Source organism: Platalea leucorodia (genome assembly GCF_965183815.1).
Source record: "Platalea leucorodia genome assembly, chromosome: 7".
Taxonomy (NCBI): Eukaryota; Metazoa; Chordata; class Aves; order Pelecaniformes; family Threskiornithidae; genus Platalea; species Platalea leucorodia.
The window spans coordinates 8844433-8870024 of NC_138829.1; the positions used below are offsets into that span (position 1 = coordinate 8844433).

Here is a 25592-nt window from a genome sequence, read left to right on the forward strand (position 1 = left end):
GTGTTGAGAGTATGCTTAAGCCTACACATCCTTGAGTAGTCCTTAGGCCCGGGAGAATGACTGCACTCCAGTGTGTGACTCCAGTAAGAATGACTCTGAGTCCATCAGCCAACCTGGCTTAGGCACCAAGCGCTAGGCAAGGTTCGGTGATGCCTCGCGAGTGGAGGGAGGTAATTCCCTTCAGGCTGGAGCTGGGTGTCTGGCATCTTCAAGGAGCAGAGCTTCACTTCTCCTTCTCTCTTCTGCATTTTCTTAAGAGGAGTCCAGCTGGCTGTAAATCCCCTTCTCAGGCAGCTTGGCTTTCTATGGGTGTCTAAAAGAGCCAGCACGCTCTAAGACGTGAATTTCATGAGATGTCAGGACATCACCATTGCTATGGATAAGGATAAAGCCAGCCTGGCTGCAGGCTGACTTACCGGTGTTCAGAAGCCTGTGATGGACCGTTTGTATTGTCTGATATTGAAAGAAACTTTGTTGCTTGAAGGAGGGAGACAGAGTTCTTTGTTGGGTGAAATGTAATTTAGACTAGTGGTTTTCAACAAGCGGGACGCAGATCTTGAGAATACACGGATCGACACTCGCAGTTACAAAGGCTGCTACGAAAAGCAATCTGAGCTGTGTTGATTGCAGGACTCGTCCTGCGGCTCTTACTTTTCTGCTGCAAGAGCCCACAGCTTGAAGATGACTGAGTACCCTTGATTCAAACCATAAACTTCTTAAGGGTACAAGGCATTGTTTGGCATTCTTTTTTTTTTTTTTTCCCCCCCGAAAAACCTTCAAAAATAGAGGCTCTACCTTAACATAAAGGTGGTTAGGTGATGCAGCTATGACTTCACAAATTCCGTATTATTTCCCCTGCAATTTTAAGGGAGAGGAGGAAAGCAGGCGGGGCTGCCGTTTGGGGGAACCTTGCCAAGTCAGAGAAATGGGCTGATAGAAGCTCGAAGAAAAAGAATTTCTCACAACAGGGTGGCCTGGTGTGGGACCAGGGGCCCAGAGGGGATGGGGAATCTCCATCCTGTGAGATTCTCCAAATTTGACTGGATGAGGCCCTGAGCAGCCTGCTCAGAGTTTGAAGGTGGTCTTTCTTGGAGCAGGAGGAGGGAGTACAGACCTCCAGATGTCCCTTTCAGCACTGTTCTAGGATTCTGAGGCAGCAAAACCTTTAAACATCCAGAGGAAATACCGTGTGATGACCTATGGGAATGTTTGTCCAAGTGTCAGGGAAAGAGACAGCTCGGAGGAATGAAGGGCAGATGTGGTTTAAGCCATAATGCCTGTGACTTAGGGAGAAGCACAGGCCCAACCAGATTTGTTTTCTTCAGAGTGAAGGTTTTTGCTTTAAAAAAGAAATAAAATGACATTAAAAAGGCCACCTACCTTAATACGTTGCTTAGCAGTATCTGAAAAGCCACCACATTCAAACAGCTTTCCCCAGTACCTGTGATTCTTTTGAGGGTGTAGTTTTATTGTTAATAAACAACATGTCTTTCATCATTCATAGAAGCTCCTAATCTGCTTTTTCTACCAGGACATGCTTAAAGCATTTGATAACTACAAGGCAGTGGTGCTTTCCGTTAACCTGAGCAGCAAAGAATTCCAGAAAGCAGATAGCACAGAGTTCAAAGAGCTGCAGAACAGGCTTCGGAAGGTGAACTTGCATTGGGAGAAAGCAACTCACGCATTGGACAACTGGAGGAAAGGTTTACAGGCAGCCCTGCTGCATTGCCAGGTGCGTACCACGCGCCAGCTTGTAAGGGAAACCCCTCTTTAGGGTGCTACTGCGGGGTAGATAAGGGGAGAGGGCAGAGGGGTAACTCCTGCACGTTAGTGGAATGGTTGCTCAGAATCCGAGACACTTAATTTTGTTATAAACTTGGCTCTGTTGGGTTTAAAGGGTTTGGTAAAAATCTCTTTGAACTGGATAATACCCTTTTATTACATAGGTGGAATAGTTTAGCTAGGTTGCTGTAGCCTCACAAATCGTGAATTTGTTGTTGGCTCTGTCTAATCTGGGCTAGTCAGTTTGTTTGTAGGCAAAGCCAGGTGAAAGCACTGCAAAAGTGTTTTTTCTGTTGTGTGCAAATCTTTTGTTTCTCTAGGACTTCCATGACCAGAGCCAAAAACTAATCCTGTGGTTAGCAAGTGCTGATAGCCGAAGGAATGAAGCACAAATCAGAGATCCAAACGCTGACCTCAATACAGTACTGGAATGCCAAAAGGAGCTAATGGTAAGCGTAGTCTTAACTACAGCACCTCAGCTCTTCTAGCGAGTCAGGAGCTCTCCCTGCAAATGAAGAGCAATGTATTTATTTCTCAAGATGTCTGCAGCCTGTCCGTGAACCTGCTGTATTCAGGCATGTGGCAGCTTTCTGAAAGGGACTAAGATCTTGCCTATATGAGGCATTTTATCTGTAATTACGCGTCATAATTAAGTTCCTTATGAACAGTCTTTATGCTGGAGTAAGACTTCACGTTTCCAAGATTTAATGCCTTTTCCATGTGGATTAATTACTGCTAGAACTATTTCTAAACGTTAGTTCAAGCAGGTACAACCAGTCTCTTCAAGAGAACTTCATTTCAGGTGTAGCTGTAATAGCCATTCCTGTGTATTGCGGCTTCTCAGGCAGGTTGAGTTGTTCTTTAAAGCCTTCCAGAGTCCCTCCTTTTATGAGAGCATCTTTAAAGTTGAGAGTAACGATCTGTTGCACTGGTTTTTGTTTGTTTGTTCTTAGCAACTGGAGAAAGAGCTGCTGGAACAACAGCTTACAGTAAACTCACTTCAGGAACTCACTGCTTACCTGCTGCTTAAATCAGATGGTGATTACATTGAAGCTGATGAGAAGGTCCATGTAATTGGAAGGAAACTGAAACAACTTACTGAACAAGTTTCACATGACTTAAAAACAATACAAGGAAATCTGGTGAGTCAGAGTTTAAATACTTGTTCATGGAACTTTCTTAGTGAAAAGTAATAACATATTAAGAGTAAAGGTATTTATGAAAGACTGACTTAAAACTTAAGTACTTCCACCTTCATAAGCCGGAAAAAGAACAATTAAGTCTGCCTATAGGAAAAACTTCAGCTCCATGAGCTGGTAGAGTATTGAAACGGATTGCCCAGAGAGGTTGTGCAGTCTCCGTCCTTGAGGGGTTTGAAGAGCCGATGGGATGAAGCCTTGAGTGAGGCTTTTGGTCTGGTCTCACAGCTGCCCTTGCTTTGAGCAGGAGGTCGGGGCAGCTGAACTTCCTGAGGTCCCTTCCAACCTGAACTATCCTGTGATCCACACCAAGTACCAGGCTAGGAGTGTGTAATGAACGCACGGGAGTTGTAGTTCACAGCAACACATTGCTTATCCCGAGAGCTGTCAGAGAGAGATTTTCAAGTTAATACCTGTGCACTCCTGTTCCATCCTGATTCCTTCGGGTTGTGCAGAGTAAAACACTTCTTTATGCTGGAGAACTGGAGCATCTGTTTACCACTGGTTACGCACATCTAAAGAGGAACGGGCTGTGCACCTGCAGAGAGGCGATGCAAGGTGGCTCTTTGCACTTCATCTGTTGTGAGTTTTGAACATGCATTTTAAAGAGGAAGGTGTGGTTATCTTTTAGGATACCAGAGCATTCCTGCTAGTTCCAGATGATTTGGACTCGGGAGTCTATAATCCAGTCGCAGCGAAATCCAGCCCTGCTGTGAAGAAGGCAAGTACTTTTTTTCTAATATCTTGCTATCAGCATATAGCATATTTTGACATATTTAGCCTGAAAGTTCCTCAGATGTAATCATTTTACCTTTTAGATGCATGTACCATATTGCAGAATTTACAACAGAACTTTAAAGTCTACAACTGTCTTTTTTGAGAAGGAGAAATTCCTTGTAGTTTCTGAAACCTGGATACTAAAAGCTATTTCTCTCAACAGGTCGCCGTAAGGAGAACTGGAGATGGCAGAAACAGCAGCAGCACAAGGTATTATTTTATATTAGCCTGATCTCTTGAAGGATAGTGAAAACAGCAGAGGGGAGCTGAGTGCCAGCAGAAACCTGGGCAGCTGTTCCTCACGGGCTGACGTGCAGGTGGAGGTGACTTCTGCCTATTTGCGTTGTCTCCTCTGCCCACCAACCAGCTCTGGGCTGCGCCTTGGAGAATGGTTTTCCTTTAGCACTCCTGCTCCTAGGCCTCTGCGCCGATGTGCAACCTTGGCTTGCCTTTACTCTTGAGAAAATATTTTTCGTGCCATAATGGGGGAATATTTTCATTTTAAATCTTCCTTTAATTCCACCAGCATACCTGAACAAAGAAACTTGCAGCTTAGAGCCACTTATTACAAACAGACCATGAAGGACAAAGGGAAAACTTCACCCCCAGCGCGTTAGGGTCGTTCAAAGGACAGATCGCAGTAATGCCAAGGCAAAGAAGAGCCTCACAGTGCGAAGGGTGGCTTTCCTTCGTACTTCAACACCTCTTTAGAGTGGTGTGGTTGTCTGCTGGGAAAACTTAAGGTTGCATCTGAAAATAGGGTGAAACCCCACTGATCTAAGCTATTACAAAGAAATGTTTCTTCTTCAGCAGTAAGGACAGTAAACCCAAGCCAGCAGCCGGCTTCCCACAGAGCAGTCTTGCACGCTTTCAAATTCTAGTTAAAGCGTTTCACGTGTAGTGCATTTTCCTGTAGATACGCAGCCCTGCATCTCGATGGGGCAGTGGGAACCCTAGAGAGAGAGTTAAAACGACGTGTTTAATTCAAACTCTAAAGTACCTTCTTTTTCTCGTTTTTTTTTTTTTTTTCCTCCTTTTCAGAGGTGAAAGCCATCCACAACCTGTTCAAGCACTTCCTTGGTCTCCCTCCTTCTTTTACCGTGTATTACGAGCAGCTTTACCTCTTCAGTTGTTCTTTTTACTGCTCTTACTTCTGGCTTGCATGATTCCATCTTCTGAGGAGGACTACAGCTGCACCCAGGCAAACAACTTCGCCCGTTCTTTCTATCCCATGCTGCGATACACCAACGGGCCTCCGCCAACTTAGAAAGCAGCCCGTGGATCTTCAGTTATACCAAAACACACTCTCTGCGGTGCTTTTTTCATGCTGCTAGCATCAGTCAGGCAGTGACGTTGCATAATTAAACACAGAAACTTTTGTGCTGTTAGTTCCCCAAACTAGCCACCACAGCAGTCGCTGCTGCAGCTAAACAACGCCTCACCTTTATAGCCTCCTTTCCCTGTCGCAGGGAATATGTTAGATTTCACATCTCAAAATGTATATCTTGACAAAATTTCAGCATTTTTGTACGGAAAACAAACTTTTTCTATAGATTTTTAAACTGTAAGCAACACACTTTATACTTTGATGCAATAGATCCACTATTTTATAGGTGCAGTGTTCTTAAGCTCACAAGGTGATTTAATACTGAGTTATTAGATGCAAAAACTACATCACGGTCATCTGAAACACAGCAGTCTGTCCTGGGTTAGCACGACAAACAAGCCATTGAGAGGCACTTTGCCTAAAATGATTACTGCACACCCTTCACGTTACCTGTATCTTTTGGTACTGTAGTCACTTGGTGGAAACAAAAAAATCTACATCTTTTTGAATCTTCGTTATTGTATTTTATTCCTCTAACAAACACGTTCAATAAACGGATGCACATTTGGATTGTTTTACATAGAGTGTTCTAGTGGTTAGGACTGCTGTGCTGTCTTTTTATACTACCTCTGAAATAAGAAATTGTCGCATTGCATGGAAATGGTTTATAATGCACATATTTTCTAGATGAACATGATTACGTAGACTATCCCTGATGTATACAAATAATGTAATGACTTTTTTAATGAAAGATTTTTTCAGTTTTTAACCTGCTGAATAGCGTACAGTATCTTGGGAGAGAATTGTGCATTTTTATAAGCTTCGTCTCTAAAATGAACCCGACACTTGGGCCATGGCTAGGGAAACACTGTGTACAGTCAGCGTTGTACAGATTGCATACTGTCATTAAAATTTTGGCAGTCTCTGCGGGGAGCATGGCCGTGTCTGGCGGGGGCGACCGGCCGTGCGTTCCAGCAGGGCTGACCCTGCCGCCCCGGGGTAAGTCGCCTTACTCGCATGCTAACGCAGCAGCCTCCGAAGCAGCATCACCGCTCCTGCTTGTCAGAAGTGGAGCCTGTGTTCGGTGGCACAGATCCTGTGATTGCCCCGAGGAAGAATACAAAGTTGAAGCAACTGGTGCTTATTGCTAGTTTGAAATGCTGGACTGTTTTCCCCCTGGAAATTATTTTCTAAACTGGGAGTACAGCAGCGCTGGAGGGGGGAAATGCACATCGCGGAGAGCTCAGTGCAATAGTAAAGGGTTTGGGTGAACAGAATTTCTGTGTTTGGTTGCAGTGAAAATCACCCAGGAATTAGCCAGTTTCTGTAATCCTTACCTACAGAAAATAGGATTTGTGATTAGCCTGAAAGAGTTCTCCCACCTTTTCTACACTTGTCAGCACTGGAGTTGCACGTTCCACATCTTCTGGCAGGGGGATTTATGAAGCAAGTTGCTTTGCATTCTTACGTTCAGAGAAGGACAGTCCCTGTAGCAAACCACCAGCTTCTTCCCAACCGCGGAGGCAAAAAAAGCCTGCTTTATCTCCAGGATATGAAACCAAACTAATACGTTAACTGTGATACAGTTAAGCTTGCAAAGTTACCAGCATGGTTTGGGAAAGTCAAAGCTTACACTTTAGCACTTTCTGGTAGCGGTACTGTGCAGTGGCTCACATCCACACTGTGCTCCGATACGGGGCAAGGCCGGCTCCCTGCCGACGTGTCCCGACCGCGGCCCCCGGTAGCAGTGCCCGAGCTCCATCCTGCTGAAGACACGGGGATCTGGCGGCGCTTCCAGGCCCGGCAGCGCCCGCAGCCCGTAAGGCGACGCTGCGTCTGCGGAGCCAGACTCGGGCTCCGGCTGCCAGTCTCACAGCTACAGCTCTGGCAGCGGCGCTGTAGCCAGAGAGAAACGAGGGATCCTCCCCGCCCCTCGCCGCACACGGGCACGCACACGCTCTCCTCTCTTCCTCTGCCATCATTATTTTGTATTTTGAAAGCAATTACTTTCAGATGGAGCTCATTTAAGTTTCTGTCTCTGTAGAAGTCAGCCAACTCTAACCATTATTTCATTGCCAGGTTGTCACAAATGCCCATGCAAACCTTTCTGCCAAGAACTAATAGTCAGTTGCTGACATGATATTCAGTCCTTCTGCCATTAAAGAACCTGTGCAGGGGGAAAAAAATTGAACAATGTTGAAAGGTCTGAAGAAAATTTCATAGCCTGCAATTTCCTTTCATTATGTACAGTTATATCAAATTGTTGAGCTGATGTAATATATAAAATGAGGAGCTTTCATGAAATTATCTCAAAATGTCACCAAAAAAATAAGTCTGGGAAAATAACTTAAATGTTTTTTTTCCCCCCAAACCTATTTTAAATAGTTTTACTTCCAGTTGATTATAACCACTGCACTGTAGGCTGACACTGAAGTCTGCTTCAGACAAGTTGTTCTATGTACCCGCCCATTTCTCCGTGTCCTCCTCTCGCTCAGGACGGGGTTGTTAGCGGTCAGCGAAGGAAGGAAAAAAAAAAAAAAGAGGGCAAGAGCAATAGCGAGAGCAAGCAGGCGCGCGCTTCTGCACGTGCGTTGTGTGTGGGAGTGAAACCGGGCCAAGACTGGGTTTGAGTTGAAGTTGTGTTTCTTCAGCGGGGAGATGAGACTTCAATCTCTTTTCAGCGGTACCTGCCTCCCCCAAACAGGCAACACCAACTCTGCCAGCACGGGAAGCAGAGGACTGGTCGTTTATGACGACTTGCCCCCCTACCGTTAAATTTGCCGGTCCCTGAAACGCCAGGGCACAACGTGCACCTTCTGCCACACTTGGTGCTGGGAAGCGTCCCAAGGACTCGAGTGCCTGACAAAGTGAATCAACCTACAGCTTGTGGAGAGACCGTGGGGGTGAGGATGAGACGCTCGCCCACAGACACCGCGGTCACGCACGTTATACGCTCACGAAACCAGGCTGAGCTCAGCTACAGGAAAGAAATGACCAAAAAGCCATGTGTGTAGGTTTCATGATACCTGTTTATTCACCACAACAACCTACACAGCTGAAACACGTCACTAGGCAAATACTGTAACGTCACAGGGCTGAAGAGCAGCTGAGCGAAAGGTAGGGGTTGTGGGGGTTTTTCGCATTAGTGTGACATACACACAGTACTTTAAAAGGCACCAACTTCAGTCCTAATCCCGTTTCCATTACAAACTTGCGGTGAGGGTGAAAGGTTGAAACTAAAACCACATATAAAGCAGGACTCCGAACAGAAAATTCTGAGGAAAATGGGCATAGGAAATGTGCATAACCACTGGTAATGGCTATGCCAGCTCCTCAGTGCATGGCGCTGGGATGAGCGAAGGTTTGGTCTGTTTAGGCAGTAGCAGCAGAAGTTGGCATTTTTATGGCATAGCAATCTTTTCTTCATGCACATAAATCGAAATCACCGACACTCGACAATGCACGAGGAGCGTAGGCAACTCCTACGTGTAAAGATGGAAAGTTAAAAAATATCCAGATCATAAGTAAAATGAAGTCTTGGCTATGAAACAGTGTGCCATTTAACTCCCCGCACTTCAGTTCAGTAGTAAAACGCTGTGAAAAATGGATGTAAATAATATTTGGTTTCCTTATTTTAGCAATCCACTTGCTTTTCATATTCCTGTTCACAACGCTCTCCTTAGTACTGGTTTAGGCACTGGGTCAGCACGACAGGCGACCGCATCCTCAACTGCTTTGCTGAGTCATTGTCTCACAGGACATCGATAACATCAAACGATTTCTTCTGAGAGGAATGGCGCTGACAGCAAAGGCATTTCCGTGCCTCCCAGCTCCGAGTGTGGCTCACGGGACCGTGCACCATGGAAAGAAAGGGTGCGGCCTACAGCTAGGCTGAGACTAAAAGCAGCTGCCGTGGTGGTGACTGTCCTTGGCTGTGCTCGCTTACAGCAGCCAGGAACAGGAGTTATAAGCTACTCTGCCATCCAAGGAACTGGACAGAATATATTGATATAGATATTGAAAATATATATATATTTATGAGATCAGTATTCAGCCCTATAAAACAGTCATTCCTGTGACAGGCCTCAGACTGTCCTCACTTTAAGGCACCTCAGGCAAAGCCATGCCAGTCCAGACTTTGTTTTTAACGTCAGCCCTCAAGGTAAGAGCAACCTGGCTCCCACGGGCACTTGTCTTGGTGGGGAAGGGCAGGGAAGGAGAGGGTGCCATCTCTCTTTGCCGGGTGCTCGCTGTGCTAAAAGGTCGAAATAGACCCATAATCACAACCGAATTTTTAATCTACGTGGGTTAAAGCACATCCTAGGGAAGAGCAGCCATTTCACCAGTGCACGACTATATTATTCAGACAAAGGAACAACCTTGGATGCACAAAAGCAGGCTCTCTGGGCCAGCTTTTAAAGATCATTTGGGTCCAGCTCAGTGGGAAAAGCACAGGCTTGCTTTCCGTATAGTTGGGCTCCAAAAGCATCAGGGCACCGGGCAGCAGCAGCAGCATTGTGCCTTTCAAGACCCCGGCCATGGCCACAGCCATGAGTGATACTCGGCGCGCTCAGGCCGAGCTTCCACGTGAAGCTTTTGTGCCAATGTATACCTATGTATTTTGAATCGTCTGCAAGCAGTTCTAAATTACAGTCACAGGCCCTGATCCTGATAGGGGCACTTCAGCCGCCCAGCCACCTGCTGAAAAAGCAGCACCGCGAACTGCAAGCAGTCCTAGTGCAGGTGATCGATGGGGAGCCCGAGCAGAGGCGAGGCCCTGCTGGACCTGTTGCTGCCTAGTGCAGAAGAACTTCTTATCAGAGAGGTCAAGACTGGAGGCAGCCCGGGCTGCAGCGATCGTGCCCTGGTGGAATTCTCACTCTTGCGGGGTACAAGGTGGATGAAATGTAGGGTCAGGACCCTAAACCTCAGAAAGGCAAACTTCCGTCTGTTTAGGGCGCGAGCGCATGGGATCCCTTGGGAAACTTCCTTCAGGGGCAAAGGAGCGAATGAGAGCTGGGAGACATTTAAAGACATTTTTCTTGGGGCGCAAGAGCTCTCAGTCCCGGTGTGCTACCTCAAAGATGGAGAGGGACACTTGATCAGGGCGTGTAGTGCTAGGACAAGGGGTAATGGTTTTAAACAGAAAGAGGGTAGATTTAGATTAGAAATAAGAAAGAAATTCTTTACTGTGAGGGTGGTGAGGCGCTGGAACAGGTTGCCCCAAGAAGCTGTGGATGCCCCATGCCTGGAAGTGTTCAAGGCCTGGTTGGATGGGCTTTGAGCGACCTGGTCTAGTGGAAGGTGTCCCGGCCCATGGCAGGGGGTTGGAACCAGATGATCTTTAAGATGATCTTCCAACCCAAACTGTTCTATGATTCTATGGTGAAGTCCAAACAAGACAAAAATTCTTACCTCAGAAGAGGCTGATCACTGGTGACAGCTCAAATAGGACCAAGAGGCACCTTTCTCAAGGCTCACTGCATTTTTAGGCTCTGTTAAACCACTCGATGCAAATACAGCAAATGTCTTCTGTACTCCACAGGCCATCAGGAGGAAAAGAATAAGTTCCAGCACTTAAAAGGATGCTCTCCTTTCATCACAGTGATCCCTGTATAGATCTATCATTCAGTCAATAAAGAATTAACATATTATTATTATGGAAATATGCATATTTATTGGAAAAAAAAAATCTTTAAGTGCTACCTGTCTTAGCTTGCTACACATTTTATAGGAGCACCCAGCCTGTCAGGCACTATCTCAAGGGAGAATGTTCCAACACATCTTTTCCCCATATTCTCCTCTCTGACTGGCAACGTGACAGCACTAAAAATGGGTAATTTGCAAGAAGATGGAGGTGTGGAAAAGGTCTTAGATTCCTGGAGACAAAGCATTTCACCTGCCTGAAATGCTCCAAGATTTACCACGTCTTAAAAATTAAGGTTGTTTTACGATTTGGTTCTAGTTCCAGACTTGAACCTCAGCATATTTTTAATAGCACACATAAGGAAAAGTTTGGGCTTTTTTCTATTTCTTTTTTAAAACCATGGCAACTGGCACTCCTGCATGAACCAGGTTTGCTCACCTCTGCGACCATCCCAGAACTGCAGCATAATTTCTTCAAGTAGAACCAGCCACCGCTGGCCAGGTCGCGCTCAGCAGCAGAAGCTGACGTGCAGCAGAGCAGTGATGGAAAGCCGTGAACCAGCCCCGCTCTCCTCCCCTCCTCACAGCCCTCGCAGCTCCTCAGCGCTCAATTCATTCACGCTGAAACTGGAAAAGCCCCCCAATATCTAAACTGAAACGCAGCGTGGCAGCTCTGTCCAGGCCTGGCAGGGACACGGACATGCGCCACGCCAGGAATGCAGCGTCTGGGAGAGTCTGCGGGATACAGACCCACGACGAACCCAACATCTCTCTCAAGAGACGAAGGCACCCCTGTTCAGTCGTTTTGTCACACAGCTCCCTGTCTATAAACTGTGCTGCTTTAGAGACGTGCACCTTCTCCTTACCCAGCTATGAACACCGCTACATTAATCCAGAGAGTCGACAGCTATTGGCTTTTGCCCATTTTAAAACACTAGTAGTAACTTTTAATAAAATGATGTTCAACAAGACAAAAAATACCTGTTAAAATCACATCATTTTCCTAGTTGCACTGTGCTAGTAACGGCATATGAATCACAACACGTGGCACAAATCTGCAGTGTCACCCTTTTACAAAGGCAATCCAGAGCAAATTTCCATTTAGAAGTCAATTTTACTATTTATACTCACTCTTTCCCATTTTCTTTTTAAGAAGAGGTTTGTTTCAAGATTGCACATAAATTCAGCACTTCTAAAGCAAACCAGACAAACAAAAAAATCACTTAAACATTTCTTTGAAAGACTGTATTAAACAAAAAGATTACACAGGGTAAGGAAAATCAGAAAAAGAACACACAACAGGCATTGAGGCCAGAAGGTGATCAAGCCCAAGAAACACTGAAACACGTCTGGTTCATAGGAAAACTTCCCTCAAAATGAAAGTACCAATGAAGTCCAGACTGTACTCACGTTTTTTCCTTTTTTTGTAGTAAATACTTGTCACACACCACCACAACACTACACTTATTTAGAAGGGCACAGCTATATTACAGTTTCTTAAAAACAATAAAAAGGTAGCTAGTAAAAATTTAGACCATCAGCAGCATCTGGTATAGTACAAGATCAAAGATTTGTGTAACTCACTGAAAACTCTTTATGCTCCTCCTATAAAAAAATATTGTCCTTGGCTTTGAAAAAACACCAAGATCAAAGGTTTGACTAATATTTAAAGTATGCAAATGGCATACTAATCAAAGTCCCTCATCCAAAAGACTTATTGGCTCAAAATAGACTTTTGGTGTGATCCCAGTTTAATTTCACCATACCCGAAATGCCCAGAACATACATGTATTATATTTAAACATATCCGTTTAGAGTGACTGCAACTCTAGCACATATTAAAATGTGATATTGGCAGTTGCCAGAATGACTGATGCCACCCTGCTCTTCGCTGAGGTCATCGGCCAGGCTACTTCCTCTGGTCTTTGTGCTTGGTGCAGCTTAAATGCATGCAGAAATCAGCACAACAGGGGGGTTTAAACCCACATCTTCTGTGAAGTTCAAACAAGTCATCACACTTGCGAAGCAAAGGAAGTGCCAGAACCAGCATCCCCCCTGCTCTTTGAGGGGTCCTATACAAGATATGAAAACCACAGGATAAGGTGCCATGCGCTTTGAAAACAAGCAAGCAGCAAACCTGAGGGCAGCAGGCGAAAGCAGGTCCCAGCTTAGGTTCCCATCCACGGCCTCACCCCCTGCATGACGGCTGCAAGAGGTTTCGGGTGGGCAGGACATAATTCCAGACGCGAGTCAAAAGGGGGGGGAAGATGGTTTGTTTCTAGCTGATTTCACGAGCCCTGATTAGCAGATCATATACAAATGCAAACAGTTAATATTCACAGAGCAACCTCTTGTACCTAAATATTACAATAGATTTAACATCATTAATAAATATATAAAACGACATGTTAATCTCACAGACAAAACACATTTCAAAGGTCAGCATTGACTGAAATACCTAGGCAGTTTGGTCATTGTTTAAAGCACTGAAGAATTATACACAGATAACAACGTGAGTGTTAACAACAGGCTCACAAAATACAAACTTAAGCTTGGTTTAACATTTCTGAAGAGGCTCTGAACTGGCCCTAGAAACTATTCGGAATGGCCTTCAAATGAAGGCCCTTGCAGCCATTGCATATTTAAGAATAGAAGAAACTCCTTTACACTGTACATATCTCGGCACTTTATCTAGATCAGCTGCAAAGCAGGTATTCCCAGGGACCAGCACACACAGGGGAGCGGATCTGTCCCAAACGATGCTGCTCTATGTGTCATACAATCTCACGCTGAAAGAGGAGATCATCTAGTCAGCGCTTAAAAGCCTTGGTCTGGGAGACGGAGACCTAGGTGCTCGTTCCTAGCCCTGACAGAGACTTCTGTCATCTTAAATCAGGCCCTTTATCTCTCTCTCTCAGTTCACCTGCCTCTGAAAAGGAGAGGCAGTAATTCCCTGTCTTGCAGTACTGTTCTGAGGCTTAATTTCATAAGGTGTTTTTGAAGAGTCTCAGAAAAGGCACTATAAAAGTGCAGCTATTATAATGTCAGAAACACGGACAGAGGTGTGCGTCCCACAAGCCTTTCCCGAGATACCGATCTGCAAATCTAGAAGAGATGAGGAGTTGCACTTGGTCACACCTCAGCAGTCCCGTCACAGCAGCTTTGTTTTCTCCCATAGCTTTGAACAAGCTTCGCATTTCCAGGTCTCAACAGAATTACTGGGCTGCCCCGTTTCGCAGGCTGTCTCCAATCTCCATTTGTTCTAATGGGCCAAATTCGGGATGTGTGACCGGGGACTTCCTTTGGCCTCGGAGAGTGTGTGCGTTCAACATCTCCAGCAGCAAGTCATACACTGGGACCACGTTTTTACACTTCATGCTCAGGAGATGCTCCATTCCCTTGTTACTGTGCAGAACAACAGAAAATAAGTCAGCAATCTGGGTCCAACAATGCAGAGAAGGAAAACACGCTCATGGCGTCAAGGGAGTCCTTTTTTTAATTAGGAGTTAAGAGGATTTAGGCGCTGTAGTCCCTGAGATCACTTACCACTATCAACAGTAACAACATCCCGATACTTTAAAGCTGAGTGTTTTACTATTTAGAGAACCAAGATTTGTTCTGCACCGCACAAACTGACTTCAGAAAATAATGCAGATGTACCAACCCTATTGAAATCAAAAAGAAAACCTCTTTCATGCTGTAAACGTGGGAGGCCCACACGCTGCAGCTTTATACAAAAGAGGAATTTACAACGTGTAGCTCTAGTGACTACCTACCTCTCCTGCCCGGTTGAGTAGGAAGACCTAACAACCCTGGCTAACTTCAAGCAGTTTGTTTCCTCTCTGCATGGCCAGTGTCAGATCTTGCAGACGGCTACAGGCTTTGAAAGGAAATTTTTTGTTAGGCAGTAAGATACAATGACACTGTTTTAGCTTGAATGCTCTGTGGCTGTACCATGATTTGGACAACAGGAGATGGCTATTACCATTGCAGTTGCACATACATATACTTCAGATGCACTCAAGATTTTGGGGTTGAAATCTAAGTGCGCTTGCTCAACACCAGATTTATCACAGTGGAAATAGCAGCAAACAGCTAGCACATAGCTGACCTGGTGGACTGGATTGGGAGGGGGACCAATGCTTCCAGAAAAATGAGGTTCTGCTACAATTCAAGAGTTATAAATATGTTAATGGCAAAGAAGAAATTGCGGCCTCCCTCCTACACACAGCTTTTGAGAGTCCTGCATCAATTGGTAATCAAGGCTGAGAGCATCAATTATTTCCAGAATGAAGTATAATTGACTGACCAGTGCTAAGCAACGTAAAGGAGACAAGTCACAACAAGTAGCCTCCAGACTTCGGCTGAGGCAGGCACAGTGTAAAAACTCTTGTTTTAATAAGAAAATATAAAAATTTTGCGAAGATTCACATTGTTTATTCACACCATGCCAGAACAAGAGCTCCTGCGATGCTGTAACGTGATGCCACGGCACAGTGGGCAGCCCAGGTGAGGGCAGTGCATCAGAGCCAGGAGTCAGGCTCAGCTCTGGCTGGTGCTGTAGCTTCTGTAGGGCCAGCTCTCAAACTCCCCTCCAGTTCACAAACTGGCTGTTAAAAGCCACCTTTCGGCACAGTCAGGCCCCTGCTGCTGCCACCCGCTCTCTCAGGAAGCTTGTCGCAAAGGTGACTGGCTCTCTTCCAGTGTCCCTACACAAAGTCCGATATGGTCATCTCTCCTTTGCACACTCCAGTCTGGTCCCAGGACTGTCTTCCCTGGACACAGCATCCAAAGCCAAGACATAAGACAGCTTTGTGAATAGCTGGTCTTTGGGTAATAATTTAAAATAAGAAACAGGCTGATAATTAAAGCATCTGTTTGTAGGGCCCTGCGTTTGAGTCTGCTGTAGTGCAAGCAAAGATGAGCAGCTCAAGGATGTCCAGGAACTGGCAGGGAACAGAGGAGCTGCTTCCCTTCGGAAAAGCAGGAGCGTGGCATCACCGTAGCACGAGTCATTTGGCAAAAATGCTGTGGTTCCGAATAAAAGACAACAAATTTGGCCTGGAACAAACATGGCACCCAAAGTACACTTTAGAATCATAGAATCATAGGATCGTTTAGGTTGGAAAAGACCTTTAAGGTCATCAAGTCCAACCGTTAACGTAGCAGGGCCAGGTCCACCACCAAACCATGTCCTTAAGCACCACAATTACCCATCTTTTAAATACCTTCAGGGATGGGGACTCAACCACTTTCCTAGGCAGCCTGTTCCAATGCTTGACAATCCTTTTGGTGAAGAATTTTTTCCTAATGTCCAATCTAAACTTCCCCTGGTGTAACTTAAGGCCATTTCCTCTTGTCCTATCGCTTGTTACTTGGGAGAAGAGATCGACCCCCACCTCGCTACAACCTCCTGTCAGGTAGTTGTAGAGAGCGATATGGTCTCCCCTCAGCCTCCTCTGCTCCACCAAAGCCCACACTGCAGATCAGTTTTGAAAGAGACTTTTATTTTGGACAGAAGAGTTTTGATGGCTGGGTGAGGTATTTTTTGAAAGGCTGAATTTGTGTTATTGTTGTTAAACATTTCAGGCAGATACATAATGAACAATTTAATGTAATACAGTTAAGACAGCATTTTAATATCAACACAACATTTTTGAGTGCCAGCAAGCACTTGAGTATATTGCCTGTTTAGTTGTGCTAGGAAGGAAAATCTTACAATGAACAGAGATGAAGAGCAGTACCAGGATTCCCTCAGGAGTGCTCTGAAGTTCAAGCCTTGCTTTGTTGCTGTAACAAACACTAACACCTTACGCATCACACACATTCTGTAAAATTTACCTTGCGTGTCTGATGTGAGAGAGGAGCATCAACAAATTGGCCAGACGAGACGTCTGCTGCTGCGAGGGGATTCCACTCTTTGCAATAACCCACACCAAAGCATCTGTGACTACGTTAAGCAGGTGATGAAGTTTCCTGTTGCTTTCAGGTTCTTCTGCTGACAAGGGAAACATGCCTAACCAGAGAAGAGAAAGAAATACTCCCTGCTCACAAGGAAGAAAAAAAGCTATGACTGTGCATTTTTTTCTGAATGTAATATTTCAACGGGATTAGAGAAGATACCTTTCCTGACACACACCCCCAAGGCTGTACAAACGATGCTCCATGTGCCACGCCAAGCTCTGACTTACATTCCTTTGCCAACATTTGACGGCCACATCATTTGCAAACTGAGTAACTGTCCCAAATCCTCCCAAGACAATGTGTTGAACATAGACCCTTCAGTCCAGAGAATGGACATGTTCTCTGTTCTCCAAGGGTTTTCCCTTTGAATCACTCTGTACCTTGTAGTTTAGTAACTATTATGAATTATAGCATTATGCTTGCTCTAATACCTTCTTGCTGGAAAAAAAACCAACCTTTTTTCTCTGAGTATATCCTGGGGAGGGAGGAGAACATGGTGAGAGACACTGCTTATAGACCCAGGCTGCCACGGTCTCCCTACAACTCACGAAGGGTGCTGTAATACAGCACTTGCCTACACTGAGAAACCTTAAAAGTCAGCAAAAGCAAAAAAAGGGGATTGGGGGTATGGAGAGGGAAGAGAAGAAATCACCACTAGGAAGGTTTGGAAACACACAATAACATTATTGATAGAGCAGAAGAGACCTGGGGGGAAAAAAAAAAATCCTCCCAAAGATACTTATGGAAGGAGAGAGCTCCAGAACACCTTGAAAATTAGGAGTAAAAAATTAACTTTGACAAGAAAGGAGAGCAGGGAGAGGTGAAAGGAGAGTTTTTTTGAGATGTGAGGCTTTGAAGAAAATACGGCTGATCAACATGTTTTTTGGTTGGTTATTGTTGTTGGTTTTTTGTTTGTTTTTTTTAAGAAAAAAAGAACAGCTTTTGTTCGCTGTTGAAATAAAAATGTGGGATAACAGCAGAACTATCCCCCTTCAGAACTGGGCTGAGAATTACACAGCAGCTCCTGCCTGAAAACAGTAGATGCAAATATTTAGATGTTATTTTGTTGTTGGGTTTTTTCGATAACATTAATTACAACACATTCTGGGGAATAAAATTATTTTACTGCACACTACCCTAAACTAGCAAGCACACACTCCTATTTGCCTTGTGTAAAAGGCTGCAAAGCAAAGCTCCTATCCTGAAATTCATCTTGCAGAACTATTGAGTACTTTCAATCATTTCTACCAATTAAGTACCATTAAATAGGACATTTAAGCCCAATTAATCATGACTCAGTTGAGTAACTAGTTTTACTAGAATTAAGAATTAAGGACAGGTTTGTAGAGCTGTACAGCAACTTTACACATGACCAGGATCCACAGAGATACGAGCAAAAGTTCTCATTGAAAAGCACGTACCCACAGCCTGGGCCATGAGCCCCACCTTGGGAGAATCTTTCAGACTTCGGGTCTTTCATGCAGTTCTTACAACAGGACATAGACCCTAAATCCAGCAAATGATACAGTTTGCTCAAGTTTCTTGAGCAAAAATCCTTACAAACTGACAGTTAGAAGTCCTTTCCTATTGTTCTCTTTCAACAGCTTTATCTCATTTGATACTTCTGCCATTTTTAGAGGCTGATTTCCCAGCCATCCTTGAAATGAAAAGTGCAATTTGGTGAGCGTCAGAGTCAACTGCGTACTCACTGGAATTGAGGAGGATCATTGCCTTGACACACAGATACTCCTTGTGCTGTAGTTTCAGCTCTCGGAACCTCGAGGTCATGGCCAGGAGCATATCAAAGATCTCCAAAATTCCCTCTACGCATTTTCCTTCATCCCTATGGAAACACATTTAAAATGTTACTGAAAAAGTAGAATTAATGAACTCTAATTCAGCCAGATAAAAGTCAAAGCACAAAGGAAGCTGCAAAAGGCCTATCCATCTCATCTTTGGGAAATTCAAAAGATTCTATCATGAAATCTAAATTGAAAATTACACTGGTAGAAAAGGTCAGCACCTCTAAAAAACTGGTTTTCTCTTTAAAGTGCATGCAGGATTGACCGCAGGTAAGTATGACCATATTTCTGTAAGAGACTTTATCCTCACAGTCAGTATAATTCTGGATAATCAGTTTGAAACTCTGTAGTGCAGGGCACAGTACCACCTTGAATCATTTTCCAGATTTGTTTCACAAAGAGTTAATACCACAACCGGTAACATCACTATTTGTACCTGACGGATGCCTCAGGACTTGGTGAATAAGACAGACCCCCTAAAATAAGTTTCTTGGAACAATAAGACATTTTTAAAGAGTAAAACAACCTCTACCCCCAGCACCTTTTTCTTTGAAGATCTTTAAATGTAAATAGATTTTTGGGGGTTTGGTGGTTTTGTGGTTTGGTTATTTTTATGAGTGTTTACTGAATGCAACTTTCTCCATTTTGGATATTAGAAATGGTCCCATTTTCTGATCTGGAAAAAAAAAAAACCAACAAACCTAAGCCATTCCAATGGGTTTAAAATTAACCAGCAGCAAATTTCAAACCACTGAAGTTACTGTTCCAGTTTTGTGGTTAGTTTTTTTTTTTTTTTTAATATGTACCGGACTAAAAAAGCAATTAAGCTCTACAACAGAGTATTCAAAGGTTTGCTTCTTATACGATCTGGAATATGAGATTTTTTTCTCTGTAGTGTTTTTGAGATGAGACAGACTTAAGCACAGCAGTGCAGGAGAATGAAAGAACTTTACTCTTCTACTGGATCCCAAGAGGAAGGTGCTGAGCCTTCAGGCTGCGAGGCAGGCACAGGCAGATAACACTAACCAGGTGCAGCAGGTACTGCCCGCAGAAAGGCAGCTGCCTGAATATTGCCCAGTTTCCCATGGTCCTCATAGCAAAGGAGAATTTTAAGCTTTGGAGAAGGACAGGGAGCTGCCAGTTTCAAAACAAAGACACAAGCATCAGAGAAGTACTTGTCTCCAAAGATTATGTAGGAAATGTATCTGAAGTTCAGCTAAGATAAAAACAATCAAGTTACAGACCAGTTTCATATACACGTCTTAAAAAATAAAATAGAATTACAGCATGCCCAGATGCTTGCTAGCTCCCAATCTGCTGTGTCTTGTGGAGATGAAGGAATGCATCAAATAAGGTCACTCTATTCAGCACATATTAGCTCCCGAGGAATTAAATGTATCATACATCTTCAGCAATTTCTTGTCATTGCATTGAACAACACAGCATGTCCTTGCACTGAATTTTATATGAGCAAATAATAATTTATTTCATATCTTTTGTGAATTAAATTTATTTCTCTTACTAACCCATTTTGCTTTCTGTATCTATAATGATGACTATTATTGAGCTCAAGCCACAGAACTGGTACAGATCTGAATTTCCTCAGGTTGAAAAGGCTAAGAGATGTTTTAAGCCTACCTAAGAGAGTAGATTGTTTCCCTGACTTTTTACTAATGTGAACTCCAGGTCAAATCCTTCTAAGGTCCTGTAGAAAAACATCCTTACTAATCCATATTCTTCCCTGCTGGTACATGATATTATGGAGAAATAATTTTTAAACTTGCAAACACCCTGCTTTAGCTTGAAAAAATATTGTCAGTATTAAACTGCAAGCTAGTTTTTTTTAAATTCCTTTTGGCTAGTGCTGCAGTGTTCATTATAGCAGCTATCATCTATGAAGTCTGCAGTAGTGGTGGGGGAAAAAAAAAAAACAGGTAGAAAGGCTACTTACTTAAAATAATTAAACTATGGCCTGACACTATGTCTAGTTTTTTTTGAGGGATGTGGGGAGACATTGACAATGTAGTGCATTGTGTTGATGTGGCTAGAGTTTCAACATCTAGAGACCCGGCGCAAAAGGAATAAAAACAACAAAAGGTGTGAAAAATAGAGAGAAACTCCACACTGTCATGTGCTACAGGAATTCAGGAATTTGCAAGTTCAACAATACTGTTTATGTTTAGCATTCCTTAAGCCCCTGTAAGGATGTGGAACTTCAAGCCATTATTGCAAGCCATAATTACACATAGAAGTAAATTATATTGTTAGATAAAATATTAATAGCATCTCCCATACTTAATCCTCTTCCTCTTACCATTCATCCCACCTCCAAACATGCTAATATGAAGTGTGCTCAAGAAATGTATTTCTTTTACCTGTCTAATACAAGGTCTGGTGCAAAAATCAGTTTCCCAGGATGGTCGATTGATCGCCACATCAAACCAACCATTAAAACTTCCATCCAGCAGCTCTCCAAGAGTCTTACTTGGTCATAGAGGCTGAGATCAATGAAGCCTAAAATGATGAAAATAGCATAAAATAAATCGACCTGTTTATTTCTCTGTTTTGATAAAGATGACTGAGTATATGAGAAACAAAAAGAAACAGAAAGAATTATGGGTTATGAAGAAAGCCAGAAAAGGGAGCACTGACATCAGAAACGCCATGCTGCCATCTCAAATAGGAACATAAATATTTGTTATTATCATTGTCAAATCTTCCACAAAACATTTGAAATAAAGCAGAGTGATGTTCAAGTGCAATTACTCCCATACAGCTGGTGAAACTCAAGTGACTGCAGAGGACCTGCCTTATGCTTGGCCACCTCTTTAGATGATGGTCCCCCAGCCTCCTGAGAGGCACCAGAAACTCACATTTGTTGGCAATTACTGCATTGCACTGCAGAGGACTCGTAAGAAAATAGTCTTGTTATTTCTGCAGAACACATATGGTTGTCACTTGCAGGGGTTTTTATTTTATCTCATAAGATAGGCATGTTTCTGGGTTCGTTGGGTAACTATGAAAGAATCCACATAAGGGTGCCTCTGTGTTATCAATCATCCCCTTTGTAAGTGACATGTGTTGACTCCATCCCGTCCTTTTCCTGCCACCCCCTTCCCCAAAATTGCAATAAACCACAAAAAAAAAAAAAAAAGACAAGGATAGTTGGTGAAGGTATTGGTGTTCCCATTGCCTCCATTCACAGTATCCTAGAAGCAAGAACAGAATTAATGCAATGATTATGCATAAGCCTGTTCCAGCATTTAGTTGTCTCCAGAAGTAATAGCAAGGCACCAGATAGCACTGCAACACAGCCAGAAGGGAGAGATAGTCGTTGCTCTCCCTTTCTCTTCCGCTGCAAAAAAGACTGGGGAAAAAAGACACATAGAGGCCAAATAAAGAGAAATAAAATTAACACACATCCAAAAAAACCCCCAAAAAAACCAAAAAAGCAAAACCCAACAAAACACAGAAACCAGAAAACAGAAGAAGTGTGAATTATCAAAATCAAAATGGGAATGGGAAATGGGAAAAGCAGGCTGCTTAATGGGAAAGCAGGCTGCTCAGTCAAGGAATAAAACACAGATATGATGACAACCAGTTCAGTGGTCAAAGCGCTGCTGTGTTCAAAACCAAGACCAGGCCGCAGTTTTCAAAGCAGAGCTGCATTAGATAGGTCTCTTAGCAAAGGTGCTTCATTTTCAGACGAGCTGGTATCTACAACTCTGCATAGTGAATCATCATTACACAGCCTGGCCATGGGAGACAGGTTCCCCATAGTTCTTGCCAGTTGTCTAGGTCTTAAAATACACACAGTACGTTTGCGCTGTCAAAGAATCTGCTGTCAGTAATTTATACAAATGCTCCATATATTTTAATCTTATTAAACTACTAGGCTGGAAGACAGTCGGTGACAGCCCGGGTTGACATAAACTGGGTAATGCACACTCTCTTATCATTGCTAAAAGCGCTGCCTTTCAAAATCGATAGCCTTGCTCCTTATTTTATAAGAAGGGTAAACAGGAGCCTATGAGCGGTACTTTCCCTCCTGGATTTTGCTGTCACAGCCAACAACAGATTATCTGCCAGACACACACTCATAATTTTACAAGTGCTTTTAGAAAAATAATCATGGAAGTGTGAATTGTATAAACTGACAGTGGCAGTTTCCCGGGAAACAACGGCCCAAAGACATTTTAGAAGTTTATTTAAATAAACATTTACACAGGCATGTGCTGATTTCTGTAGCATAAACAACCAGTTACTGGGTTTAAAATCTATCTCAGCTGAGCAAGATGTCAGACCAAGTCCCAGCATTCAATCTACAGGTACTTAAAGATCCAGATTTATCCCAGACGTCATCTGCTAAACTCAGATTATCAGCACCAGCAGTATGATTTATGACCATTGAGCACAGCTATTACAAGGACTATACCTTTTCTTTTCTTAATAATCTTATGGTTTAAAGATTGAGGACAGCACATCACCACCACAGCTACCATTGCGGTGTCAGAAATGCTATTTCATTTGCTGCAGAGTACATTACTTATTTTTCCATGGCTGTAGTACATGTCCTTTAAATCGTGTGCTCTATACCTAATCATTTAATTATAAATTACTAAGACAGACAAGAAAAAACTTGTGCTGGATGTGTAGTAACTAGCAAAAGACACGCTGTTCTGGCCAGCAACACACTAGGTTGCATAATGAATCCAAATTTCAATATTATGACAACATCCTATCGATTAGCAATACAGGTTCAGCTATGAACCACGTTCAACTCCCTTAGACTAGGTCAGCAAATTAAAAGGCAATTATAGAAGTTATGTTCAGCTGTCTGACAACTTAGAATTAAAATACTTGGAATTCAGAAGGAAAAAAATCCAAGTGTCAGCTTCTATTTTACTGAGCAACAACAAAAATACAATCCATTAAGCTGAAAGTACAGAGAAAAATACAGTCACAGAGTAAAACAACAAAAGGTCATTAAATATTGAATAAAAAAAATAAAACATAAACATTTATCTTCCCTATTTAGGCAAGAAGTTACTGTTAACATCAGCATCTATAAGGAAAAATAAAACGATTTTCTTTCACTTTCAGTGAGTGTCAAAATAATATCCAATAATAATTAAGAGGTGAAAAATGGGGTTCTTACCCAGCTACACAAAAGCAAATATTCAGCTTTACAGAAAGTAAAATTACTGTTCACTGGGCCATTAGTCAAGAACTCTGTATTTTTTTTCTAAGCCCTTACCTCCAGAAGGCAGAGCATGGATCTGGATGATTAACTTCAGGCAAGAATTTTTGAAAACTGAAATTCTATGTCCTCAGCTTTAGTCATCACAGTTATTTTAATGGGAGAAAAAAAAAATCCACATTCAAGTAAATGCTCTAACTACCATGCAATATGGCAATATTACTTATAATTAGGTACATATTAAACATCATATGTATTTTTGGCATTGTTCTAAAATGGTGTTTACGTCTGTTCTGTGTAACAGGAGTGATCAGAAACAACAAACATACGCAATAAAGTGTCAACATTCCCAGGAACTGTTTTGAAGGGGTTTGACTGCTTCAATGGGTTTTCTTCATATAGTTCTCTTACTGCCAAGAAAAGGTTTTTATTTCTGACAGATGTTGAAAATAAACTAAAAGTGATCAATGTCAAAACTGGGGTTGGTTTGGAAAATGATCTTTTAAAAAATACAAAAAATTAATCTCAGCTGGCTGAGGTTTTGGGTTTGTGGTTGGTATTTTTTTTTAAAAAGCTGACATAGTTAAAGAAATAGAAATTAAGAACAATCAGAAAATGGAAAAGGTTGTTTCACATTTTTTCCCCATTCAAATATTGCTTAAAATGAGGTTGTTTTCTAAGACTTTATCTGGTTTTCCTTCACAATTCACTTCCTACCAGATTAACATAACTGTATGGAGTCCTTTGAAATGGTACCTTTTAATCACATTTTTCTGATCAGACAAGACATTATAGCAATAGACACCACTTAACCCCTTATGGTTACTTACTTTACAGTTATTTTCAGAGTTTCTTAAATGAGGAAAAATAAGGATTAAGGATTCGGGCTCTCAGTTTGAAACATTCCACATCATTAACGGCAAAACCGCTATCACTCTGCAAATGGCTAGCGTGGTTTAAGATGCTCATGCTGTACAAGTACCTCCTCCCCAGCAGCTCAGCAGCTGACCTGGAATTTGCACACCCTAAAACCATCACACCTGAACCCTCCAACACCGTGGCTGAGCTGTGGAGACAGTAATCTGCAACTAGGAGTTGTGGTCCAGCAGCTGGAGCTGGTAGCACCTTCAGCCACCCCAACTAGATCTGAAATAGGATACGCCTCACTTATCCTAAATTCTTAGTTTAAGGATTATTCTAAATATTCTTCAACAGGTTTGTTTCCTGTGCTGTGTATGCACTCAGTTTATTTCTAGACGTAAGGTTTACTGTTATGTCTTCCTAGGTGCGCATTCAAGCAGCCGCAAGTGCTGTTTATAGTGCACAAGCGCGACAGGACCAGGGCTCGCACCAGCACGCTCTGGTTGCCCTTAGCATAAAATCCAAGCGAGGAGCCATGGTGTGCTGGCTCCTCAGTCCTGATGGACGTGGGGTTAGGACTACCAGACACACTGCAGAATATATTAGCCATGTGAGGTAAGCACAGCCATAGGGATCGCCTCTAGCAGAGCACTATATCTGAAGTTAAGGATTAAGCCCCATGCTGTTATACGTCTATCAATTATTCAAGGCTTCTTTCAGCTCACTATTATTAGTTGGTCACCTTAGCCATCGCTAAAGGGCCACAGTCTGTGGTTTAGCCTATACCAGCCAGCAAGTTTTTCTGCACAACTTTTTGCCAATTATCGTCTCTGTGTTCTGGCTGCTTGTATTCTGGCTTTTATTCTTTATTCTGACTGTTTTCATCATGGGCACTTCAGGGAGAAGGAATTGCAAATGCTCACTGCTTCTAGATTGTAAGAAGTGAAATGGTACATTGCCATGATACTGTGGTCGCATTGAGACATTCAAGGCAATAACACATGTAGTTGTACTTCAGTGCATGTTCTTTGTGT

The 25592-nt window shown here is 43.0% G+C and overlaps 2 protein-coding genes across 5 annotated transcripts in view; one reads left to right on the top strand and one right to left on the bottom strand.

The window, feature by feature from the left end:
* The window catches only part of SYNE2 (spectrin repeat containing nuclear envelope protein 2), a 199851-nt gene extending 194188 nt beyond the window's left edge, over positions 1 to 5663 (top strand). For all 4 annotated transcript variants that reach the window (XM_082317899.1, XM_082317896.1, XM_082317897.1 and 1 more), the window contains 6 exons: positions 1532 to 1732; positions 2103 to 2231; positions 2736 to 2924; positions 3613 to 3702; positions 3922 to 3968; positions 4800 to 5663. In XM_082317899.1, coding sequence (XP_082174025.1) covers positions 1532 to 1732; positions 2103 to 2231; positions 2736 to 2924; positions 3613 to 3702; positions 3922 to 3968; positions 4800 to 5025 — 882 coding nt within the window. In that variant the 3' untranslated portion in view covers positions 5026 to 5663. The remainder of the gene's footprint in view (positions 1 to 1531; positions 1733 to 2102; positions 2232 to 2735; positions 2925 to 3612; positions 3703 to 3921; positions 3969 to 4799) is intronic.
* Positions 5664 to 13898: 8235 nt separating this feature from the next.
* Positions 13899 to 25592, bottom strand: part of ESR2 (estrogen receptor 2) — a gene marked incomplete at its 5' end in the record, with an annotated part of 33058 nt that continues 21364 nt past the window's right edge. The window contains 4 exons of the mRNA XM_082318312.1: positions 13899 to 14136; positions 16573 to 16747; positions 18405 to 18538; positions 20873 to 21011. Of these exons, the coding sequence (XP_082174438.1) occupies positions 13947 to 14136; positions 16573 to 16747; positions 18405 to 18538; positions 20873 to 21011 (638 nt within the window). The 3' untranslated portion in view covers positions 13899 to 13946. The remainder of the gene's footprint in view (positions 14137 to 16572; positions 16748 to 18404; positions 18539 to 20872; positions 21012 to 25592) is intronic.